At 51.3% G+C, this 10,115-nt stretch overlaps 1 protein-coding gene across 1 annotated transcript in view; it reads right to left on the bottom strand.

The window, feature by feature from the left end:
* Nucleotides 1–605: 605 nt before the first annotated feature.
* ERP29 (endoplasmic reticulum protein 29) overlaps nucleotides 606–10,115 on the bottom strand; it is a 9,862-nt gene continuing 352 nt past the window's right edge. Inside the window, exons 2-3 of the mRNA XM_015413248.1 lie at nucleotides 6,767–6,905; nucleotides 606–1,955 (exon numbers count right to left, since the gene is read on the bottom strand). Of these exons, the coding sequence (XP_015268734.1) occupies nucleotides 1,453–1,955; nucleotides 6,767–6,905 (642 nt within the window). The 3' untranslated portion in view covers nucleotides 606–1,452. The remainder of the gene's footprint in view (nucleotides 1,956–6,766; nucleotides 6,906–10,115) is intronic.

Here is a 10,115-nt window from a genome sequence, read left to right as displayed (position 1 = left end):
GGCTTAGCTCTCCGACGACTGTGGACAGGGCCCAAAACAGGAATTGCAGACCTGGGGTTGGGCAATCCTTTTCCACACTGAGCCAGTTTGGTGTGGTGGTTAAGTGCACGGACTCTAATCTGGGAAAACCGGGTTTGATTCCCCACTCCTCCACTTGCACCTGCTGGATGACCTTGGGCAAGCCGTAGTTCTGATAAGAGCTGTCCTTGAAAAAGAGCAGTTCCTGTCAGAGCTCTCTCAGCCCCACCTGCCTCACAGGGTGTCTGTTGTGGGGAGGGGAAGGGAAAGGAGTTTGTAAGCCGCTCTGAGACACCTTTCGGTAGTGAAGGGCGGGGTATAAATCCAATCTCTTCTCTTCTTCTTCTGAGTATCATGAAGTTGCCGTTTTTATTTTGTACAAAGCCTGGCAATCTCGAAAGTGCCAACCTGCACACCAGGAATCAGTTCTCACATCCACAGAGCAAACTTTTGGACTGTAAACAAGGTCTTTGCATTCAGTAGCTCAAGAAAAGTTCGAGGGCGTCCGTTTTCCTGAAAGCGGCCACAGAAAACCCTGAGAGAGTGTTGTTTTCAGATAAACCTTTATTAGCAAATCAAGTGTTGTCGTAACTGGTCCCCAAGCCCGTTTGCAAATACTGTTCAGTAAAAGACACACACCCGGCTCCTCACCAACCCCCAATGCACATGTTGCTCTGTCCAAAGCTGTGCTCCCCAAAATACACAAAATCAACCCCACTCTCACTGCCCCCCCCCGCCTCCTCCACAGGCCGCACAACGCGGCAAGGGCAGTCACCTTGCACCCTCCTCTGTCAAGAGCCCCGAGTGCGAGTGGCGTTCTGAGGACCGCCAGCCTCACGAAGCCAGCGACCCAGTTTCAGTTGCCGCCCACCCGACCCTCCATTGCTTGCCTAGGACTGGGAAAGGGGGGGGGGGAGGAGAGAGCTGTCAAGCAGGCCAGATGGTGCGGGCATAACCTTGTAAATTCAGCCAATGAGAACCAGCCACCCAGAGTTCTGCGGGCAGCCATCTTGAAACCCACCAAGCAAGAACAGGCTGCGTCAAAGTCCTGAAGGCAGCTATCTTGAGAACAGACCTTGGAAGGACATAGCACCCATAAATACAAAATCTGGTGAAGGACGCCCACCCCACCCCCCTTGCCTTTTTGAACAAAGGATTAACAGACCTTCCCACCTGCCCACCAAAAATGCCCTTGACTTTCCTAGGAATGGTTCCCTGTACCGTGGGAATGGAGGGTGTTCTGAACTCTTGCAGCTCCGGAGTCCCCAACGGAGGGACGCCTTTGTCAACAGAACACAGCAGGACAGGATCTCTCTAAGAGGACAAATTCTGCAGCCTCTTGGAGGAAAAGGCGGTGGGATGGTTTTGCTTGTTTCAAGGAGCACCGGATGGGAACACAACCCGCTTTGACCTCCTCGCTCGCGTGCCGACCCGTCAAAGCTCTTCCTTCTCATCCTTCTTCGTCTGGAAGGACGTAAGGATGTTCAGGCGTTTCTGGAGGTCCTCTTTCTTCCCGTCGCTCATCTTGGTCTCCTCGATGAGTTTGGTGATCCGGGACAACTCGTTGGAAGCGAAGGAGTCGCCCTGGGCGAGGATTTTGGTCATGACCTTGACGTACTGATCGGCCGACTTCCGGTCGGGCTCCCTGGCCGCGGCCAGAAGTTTCTGGCCCTCCTCCAGAAGAGCCTTGCGCCCTGACTCTTGCGCAGTGCTCATGAACTTTGTCGCCAAGGCGTCAAATTCCTTCAAGCACCCCGGCATGCCCATGTAGATGCCTTTGCTCTTCAGCCAGCGTTGCAAGTCGGTGGCTTTGACTTGGCCGTCGTACGGCAGCGGATTCTCCAAGTCCCCATCTTGGAACAAGTAAAATACGGGGTAGGCGTCTTTGTCCAGCTTGTATTTTTCCCCCAGCTCCATGTTCAGCTTGTCGCCGTAATCTGGAAAGTGAACCCAACGATAAAATGTCAGCAATCACGTCACAGAAGCGGGCTTGTACGTTTTAGCTCTCCGAGCTGCCTGAGACCTAATTTAAAGATGACGCGGCTGAAGTCAAAGCGTTTGCCAGGGCGATGCTTCTCAGCTTTGGGGTCCTGTGGAAGGTTTGCACAGGTTGCAGCGCGGTTAAAATTACCTGCACAGGTAACAGGTTTGCACTGTGCAAAATGGTTTTACAAACTTTCTTGGTAAATGATTAGGGACTGCAGCATGTATATTATTGTAAACAGGATCATATTTATGTAATTTCTGTACCACTTTATCAATGGTCCCTCTAAGCTGTGGAGTCATGCGAGCAAAAATTCTACTTTCTGAGCTCCTGGCATTAAACTTGTGAGCCAGTGATTTGGCTGCTGCATAATTTAGTCTGCTCTGGAGCCATCCTTCGAAAGCTACGACAAAATCGTGTGAGCTGGAGGCTAAAAAACTGTGAGCTAGCTCACACTAACTCAGCTTAGAGGAAACACTGCACTTAATGTGTCATGTGGATCTTTTGGCTGTGCTGCAGTTCTTTCTGGTAGTTCCAGATTTTCTAAAATCCTAATGCATTGGTTATTGAAATGTCCCATATATTTTTTTTTGGCAATCGTACTGACTGCCTATGTGTAATCGCCCGAGTCCCTGTAAGAAAGGTGAATGACGAATAATGTAATTAAATAGATAGACAAATGAGATCCTGACTATGTGCTGCACCATGCAGGGACATTTCCTGGCATCACCCTAAAACCTGCCCCAACAAGCCCTGCCAGGTAATCCGAGAAAACACCGTAAAAGAGAGAGCTGCCACCCATTCAAAGAGAACCTAAAGCCTATTATTTGCATGAATGACACATTGGCTTGAATTTGCATATGCATGAGTCTGCATGTGCAGGAAAGAAGATACTTCTGAAGGACGTGGTTTTTTTGGCTCAGGCTGTAAGGATATTATTGGGGCTCGTGCCCGAGGAATGGCGAACCTTGCAGACAGCTTGCAAGAGCCGGAGGAGGCTGGACTGCTTTGGTGCGCGGGCTCCGTACATGGGAGGCCTCTGTGGGGGGGGGGGGGGGGGCTGCATCTAACTCTTTCTCCGTGTCCTGTTCTGTGATTGGAGAGGGGATCACATAGAGAGAAGGGGGATACCTCTTCTAGGAACCAGTTTGGTGTAGTGGTTAAGTGCGCGGACTCTAATCTGGGAGAACCGGGTTTGATTCCCCACTCCTCCGCTTGCACCTGCTGGATGACCTTGGGCAAGCCGTAGCTCTGATAAGAGCTGTTCTTGAAAAACAGCCGTTTCTGTCAAGAGCTCTCTCAGCCCCACCTACCTCAGGAGGGGAAGGGAAAGGAGATTGTAAGCCACTTTGAGACTCCTTCAGGTAGTGAAGGGCAGGGTATAAATCCAATCTCCTCTTCTTCTCTCAGGAGCAGTTTCTGTCAGAGCTCTCTCAGCCCCGCCTACCTCACAGGGTGTCTGTTTGTAAAGGAGTTTGTAAGCCGCTCTGAGACTCCTTCGGGTAGTGAAGGGCAAGGGGTATAAATCCAATTTCTTCTTCTCTTCTAAACTGGTACCCCATCAATGGGGAAGAGAGACGTCTTTAACCACTTGGAAGGTGTTTAATTTAACTGACTCTGAGCACTGTGGGAGAGTCCAGTGTAGACTTTTGCAACACAATACCAAAGGTGGGCTGGTTCAGGTTTAGGATTTGTTTGGGACATGTGCAGACCTGCTCCCAAGCTTGAGTGAATTGATCGGTTATGAGTGTTGGGAGCAACCTTTAACTGTCCAGATTAAGCGACTGATTGGTAGGGGCCATTTGCTGGATACTGTAACTCTGCAACGCAAGAGGATCCGGAAAGAGTTATGTGTACACTCGGCACCTGGTCCCACCCTCTCATCAGTTATATATAGAAGAGGAGGAGGAGATTGGATTTCTACCCCGCCCTTCACTACCCAAAGGTGTCTCAGAGCGGCTTACAAACTCCTTTCCCTTCCCCTCCCCACAACAGACACCCTGTGAGGGGCTGAGAGAGCTCTGACAGTAACTGCTCTTTTTTCAAGAACAGCTCTTATCAGAACTACGGCTTGCCCAAGGTTATCCGCCAGGTGCAAGTGGAGGAGGAGTGGGGGAATCAAACTCGGTTCTCCCAGATGAGAGTCCACGCACTTAACCACTACACCAAACTGGCTCTCTTCTTCTCTCTCTTACCTGGGCTTGGAGCTGTAGCAAGTCAATCTTCTTTTGAAGTTCAATCGGTTCACAATTAAGTTAAATGCACCTACATGAATATGTCATGTAAGATTGTGCTTCTATTTTTGTAAGTAAAATTTCTTTCTCTTGTTACCACTGGAATCATATCATCTTTGTCATTTGTTTGAACCGCATTCTCCCCTTAACTGGGAAACATGGAGAATCAGGAATACTGCATGAAGCATCTGTGTTTCCAAGTCAAACGATCCTCCTCCCCCATTTAACCCAATACTGTTATGGTGTAGGCATGCCACAGATGAGAAGCAAAGATCAGAGAGTCTTAACTACAGGTCAGGGCTAATTTGAGAAGCTACAGGACATGTTTACAGGTGAAGAGGAGCTGTAGGGGGGAGCATATGCGTCACCGGCAGGTTGTCTGTCTGCGTCCTTCCATTAGTCTCTGCAGGGTGACGCTTTGTGACCAGGAAAACCCCCCCCCCCCCCCACTATTTTATTCATGTATTTACAGTCCACCTGAAGCTGCGGTGGCTCAGGTGGTTAAGACGCTGAACTGCAGGCTGTGGAAGGTCAGGAGTTCAGCAGTTCGAGACCCGAGTGTGCCGCATGATGGAGTGAGCTCCCGTCTCTAGTTCCAGCTCCTGCCAACCTAGCAGTTCGAAAGCAAGAAATTGCAAGTAGATAAATAGGTACCACTTTGGTGGGAAGGTGACAGCGTTCCGTGCGCCTTGGTGTTTAGTCATGCCGGCCCCATGACCACGGAAACGTCTTCGGACAGCGCTGGCGCTTCGGCTTGGAAACGGAGATGAGCACCGCAACCCTAGAGTCGGACTTGACTGGCTTTCGAGCAAGGGAACCTTTACCTTTTACCTTACAGTCCACCTGCGTCTCTGAGAGCCATGGGTCCCACACAAGGCCCGTTGTGGGTGCTACCAAGTTTAAAAGGTCAGGACATCTGCCTCATCTTCTTCGGCTCGATGAATGTTAAGTATTATTAAATTACAAACGCCTACATTTCTTTCCACCGCCAACCCTCCCTAAATCTGTGTTGAAGGTTTGGAGAACATACAAATGTAATAGATTTCTTTAACTGATTAAAAGGCAGATGGTTAATCGACCAAATGTTCTTTAGTCCTTGGAGGGCGAAAAAGGGTTAGAAACGGGGCTCTGGACATTCCGCGTAAAAGGCCAAAAGAGGAATCCAGAATTGCAGTTCAGCATCCTGCAATTTTTCTCCCTCTCCCAAAATACTGGAACTCCAGGGCATCCAATGAAGCTGATGGGCAATAGATTCAGGATGGACAAAAGGAAAGATTTATTTACACAATGAGCGATTAAAATGGGGAATTTGCTGCTGGAGGATGCGGCGATGGTCACGGGAATGAAGAGCTTTTTCCATGGAAGATAAGTCTATCAGTGACTACTAGCCATGGCGACTGAGGGGAATTCCCATGTTCAGAGGCACTAACCCTCTGAAACCCAGTGGTACGAGGCAACATCAGGGGAAGGCCTCAGCCTCTATGCCCTGTTGTTGGCCCTTCAGAGGAACTGGTTGGCCCCTGTGTGAGACAGGAGGCTGAACTAGATGGACCCTCAACTGGTCTGATCCAGCAAGACTCTTCTGATGTTCTTCTCAGGGGAAGGCCTCGGCCTCTCTGCTCTGCTGTTGGCCCTCCAGAGGAACTGGCTGGCCCCTGTGTGAGACGGGATGCTGGACTAGATGGACCCTCACTGGTCTGCTCCAGCAGGGCTCTTCTGATATTCTTATCAGGGGAAGGCCTCGGCCTCTCTGCTCTGCTGTTGGCCCTCCAGAGGAACTGGTTGGCCCCTGTGTGAGACAGGAGGCTGAACTAGATGGACCCTCAACTGGTCTGATCCAGCAAGACTCTTCTGATGTTCTTATCAGGGGAAGTCCTCGTTCTCAAGCCACTGTCGTTGGACCTCCAGATGAACTGGCTGGCCACTGTGTAAGGCAGGATGCTGGACTAGATGGGCTACTGGTTTGATCCAGCAGGGATCTTAGTTGAAGGCCTCGGCCTCTCTGCCCTGCGGTTGGCCCTCCAGAGGAACTGGTTGGCCCCTGTGTGAGACGGGATGTGGGACTAGATGGGCCACTAGTCTGATCCAGCAGGGCTCTTCTGATATTCTTATCAGGGGAAGGCCTCGGCCTCTCTGCCCTGTTGCTGGCCCTCCAGAGGAACCGGTTGGCCACTGTGTGAGACAGGATGTGGGACTAGATGGGCCACTAGTCTGACCCAGCAGGGCTCTTCTCATATTCTTCTCAGGGGAAGGCCTCAGCCTCTTTGCCCTGTTGTTGGCCCTCCGGAGAAACTGGTTGGCCACTGTGTGAGGCAGGAGGCTGGACCACTGGTCTGATCCAACAGGGCTCTTCTGATGTTCATCCCAGTCCCCATGACTGCCGTCAGTCTTGACAGCATGAGTGACCCATGGTACAATCTCCAGGCCTGGCCTGGGCACCACAGTTGCCACAACATTGTCTTGTGTTTCCCATCTGAAACAGGTGGCTCTTCTGCAAACACCTGTGTGCACATCCGCTAGATGCTCTCACCTGAGATTCCCACTTCGGCCACCAACAGGTCATTGCTGGACCCGGAGCTTTCAGCCACTTTTTTGAACTCGTCCTGCTTCTCTCCATAAGGGTACTGAGTGTCAAATTTCACCAGGACAAACTTATGCTTCGGGATCACCTTAAAAAAAACAACACAAAGAGGCAGAAGGATAAGCTTAAGTGGACCCCCTCAGCTTCACGCATGGTGTTGGTAAACAACGCAGTACCAATTCACATGCAGAGAACCACTTCCACCTTTCTGCTGTAGTCTTCCTTGCAGCAAACTTCCTGCAGACTGTAAGCTCCTTGGGGCAGGGATCTGTTTTCTTGGACTGCGTAAAGCACCAGGCATACTGACAGCGATATGTACCCGATAAAATGCTAGGAAAACCAGAAGCGGGGGTTGCAGGCAGTGTTCCCTCTAAGATGAGTTGGTGTGAGCTAGCTCACAGTTTTTTAGCCTCCGGCTCACAGATTTTTCTCTTAGCTCAGGAAGGATGGCTCCCAAGCAGACTAATTTATGCAGGAGCCATATCGCTCGCTCACAGCTTTAATGCCAGTAGCTCACAAAGCAGAATTTCTGCTCACAAGACTCCACAGCTTAGAGGGAACATTGTTTGCAGGACACTGCTGGAAGGTACAGGATGCAACTATTTTGCTGAAATTCAGCAGGGCCGGATCCGGTCACTACCTCGATGGGAACATGATGGCTCCTTTGAGGTCCATGAAGGAAGGAAGGAAGGTGGGAGCTACATTCCTCGGCCTTGAGCAGAAGGAACTTTGCACCTACCTGAAGGCACCCAACTCTTCCTTCCAGCATGGACTCCTGCTAAGCTCCCGGGCACTGAGAGTAATCCACTCCCAGCAGTCTACTACCAAAGCTTCCTGCATATTTTCTCACTCCAGCTGCAATCTCTGAAGCTGGCTCTCAATGCAAAATTCAGCCCTCCATAAAAACCTCACTTCAAAAAAAGGGTCCGTCCGTAGTTCTGAAGGTTGAAAAAAAATCAGGCCTGAAAGAATGTGAGCAATGCCCGGAGACATCTCAGAAACTGGTGGCAGGTGGGAAAGGACTGGGCAGGTTTCCCAGTGGCTGGGGAGGGGAATGCGTTTGGAACAATGCTCCATCTAACCTGTGGAGTCCTGTGAGCAAGAATTCTACTTTGTGAGCTCCTGGCATTCAGGTTGGGAGAGAGCGATTTGGCATAAACCTAATTTGCTGCATAAAATAGTCTGCTCCGGAGCCATCCTTCCTGAGCTAAGACAGAAATGTGTGAGCCGGAGGCTAAAAAACTGTGAGCTAGCTCACACCAACTCAGTTTAGAGGGAACACTGGTTTGGAGCCCCCGTTGCCCTATCCCCCGTAATCTAGCAGAGCAAATTATAGCACTTTGCATGTGTAATGAACATTCTGTGTTCAAAGCAGCTCACAAGGTAAGCTAACCTGTGTATGGCCAAGACTAGACTGAGGGGCCTCGTGGGTCGCAGCTCATTCTTTGGGCCACAACTGTCCAAGTGCAGGCCCATTTGCTAAAATAAGCTCAGCTCAGCACAGCTTACTTGATAATACTAGAGCGACACCAGCATACATGGAACTTTACAGAGCAATACACCCAGACACAAGATTGAAGACCTCTGCCTCCAAGGAGCTTACAATATGCACAGCCTTGCCAACCTGCGCCCAGTTAATTCTGGATTGAGAGTCTGCAAGAAGAAGATTCGGCAGCCGCTCAGAGACACGTCAGACTTCCCTGTAATATCTTCCTTGCCATTTATCTACAAGGTGATCAACGCCTTCCTTTAATGCCAAACATGTTATTTAGCTCCTATTTGTTTAATATGCCAGCCTCCCTGAGACAGCTCAAGGCTGTGTCGAGTTCCAAAACAGTACAAACGTGATAATAATTAAAAAAAAAACCCAATGACTACAATCAGCACAAACTATAATTAAAAAGCGACTCTGAATATGCGGGAACAAAACTGAAACTGACAACAGGAACTTCCAGTTTTATTTTTAACAAAACATCGGGCCCGTAAAGCACAGCAATACAATCGCTTATACTTAAGATAGAAAAAATGGGGAGGCAGTGCAGCATAGTGGTTAGAGTGTCCTGCCAGGATTTGGGAGAACCAGGATCAGGTCCTACAGCACTTTCCTGCAGAACCTCAGGAAGCGAAGCCAAGAGCCCTTATGCAGGGCGGGGCTTTCCGGGAGCTGAGAGGGGCCACCCCCGCGGTTCCCTCGCCTCCTAGGCGGCAGGGCTAATTTTCAGTTTTTGAGATGATGCATGCATGTCGCCGTCACCTCTGGAGCATAGACGCATGAATGGTGTGCAGGTGGAAAAGCAACAAACCACCTTTTCACCTGGGAGTTCCTTCCAAGCCCCCTGATGCATTCTGCCATGTGCCTAACCTAGAAGAGAAAGGGGGGGAGCTCTCTGCACATGCCCAGGGGCACAGCCCCCTTTAAAAATGACAGTACCGCTTTATGCTTCATGGAAGAAAAAAACCCGGTGCCGGAAAGCGGGGCTCTCTGGCTCTCGGCCTGCCAGTTCCCCCACCCATCACGGCCTGCCTTTGCCAATGAGATCCCGCCAGGCAGCCAAGCCAGCCGGAGACACCTCTCGATCCACTTGGACTCCTGCGATTGGCGCCTGGCAGAAGCCCCCGCCCCTCCCCTGGCCTCCCATTGGCTCTCCCACCTCCACCAAGAGACAGGTGGGCGGAGAGAGGATTTTTTTTTGGTAATTGCAAAGTTGCAATTGCGAATCCGGGCAGAAAAAGACGGGCGGGTGCTCCCCCCCCCAGCCCCTCACCTGCCTGTAAACGCGCGACCCTTACCTGGGAACGAGGACCGTGGACGTGCGCGTCGCCCGCTTCCCCCAGCAAAGAGGGAGGGGGCCCAGAAGGCACGCCCCCCCCCCAAGCCCTCACCTGTGCCGTGCAAAATCGCCCACTGAAGTGCAAAAAAAATCCCGCACGCTTCCCAATTTCCAATTAAAACCGCATTTCAATAAAAACACGCAACCAGCTGCAGCAGAACTGCGGTTGGTCGATCTCCGGCGGGCCTTCTGTGCTGAAACCAACCCACCGACCCCCCCATCATCACCATCACCAAAGCCTCGGAGCGAATCTCCGGGAGAAACCGACCCCGTCCGCCCTAACAGAAGCGGTGCAAAAGGAGGACCGCCTGCCGACGAGGCTGCCCGGAAAGGAGCCGATGATCCCCCCCCCCCCCCCGCAGATGGGCGATGTTGGGGGGGGGCATCGGGGACCGAGGGCCCTCCCCAAGCGTCCCTGCCCCCCCCCCTCCGGAGACAGCTGTCAACGACGTGCCCCCCCTCCCCGT

Source organism: Gekko japonicus, unplaced genomic scaffold (genome assembly GCF_001447785.1).
Source record: "Gekko japonicus isolate JY-2015 unplaced genomic scaffold, Gekko_japonicus_V1.1 scaffold10, whole genome shotgun sequence".
In the NCBI taxonomy this organism is placed as follows: domain Eukaryota; kingdom Metazoa; phylum Chordata; class Lepidosauria; order Squamata; family Gekkonidae; genus Gekko; species Gekko japonicus.
This window is presented reverse-complemented; position numbering and strand designations above follow the sequence as displayed.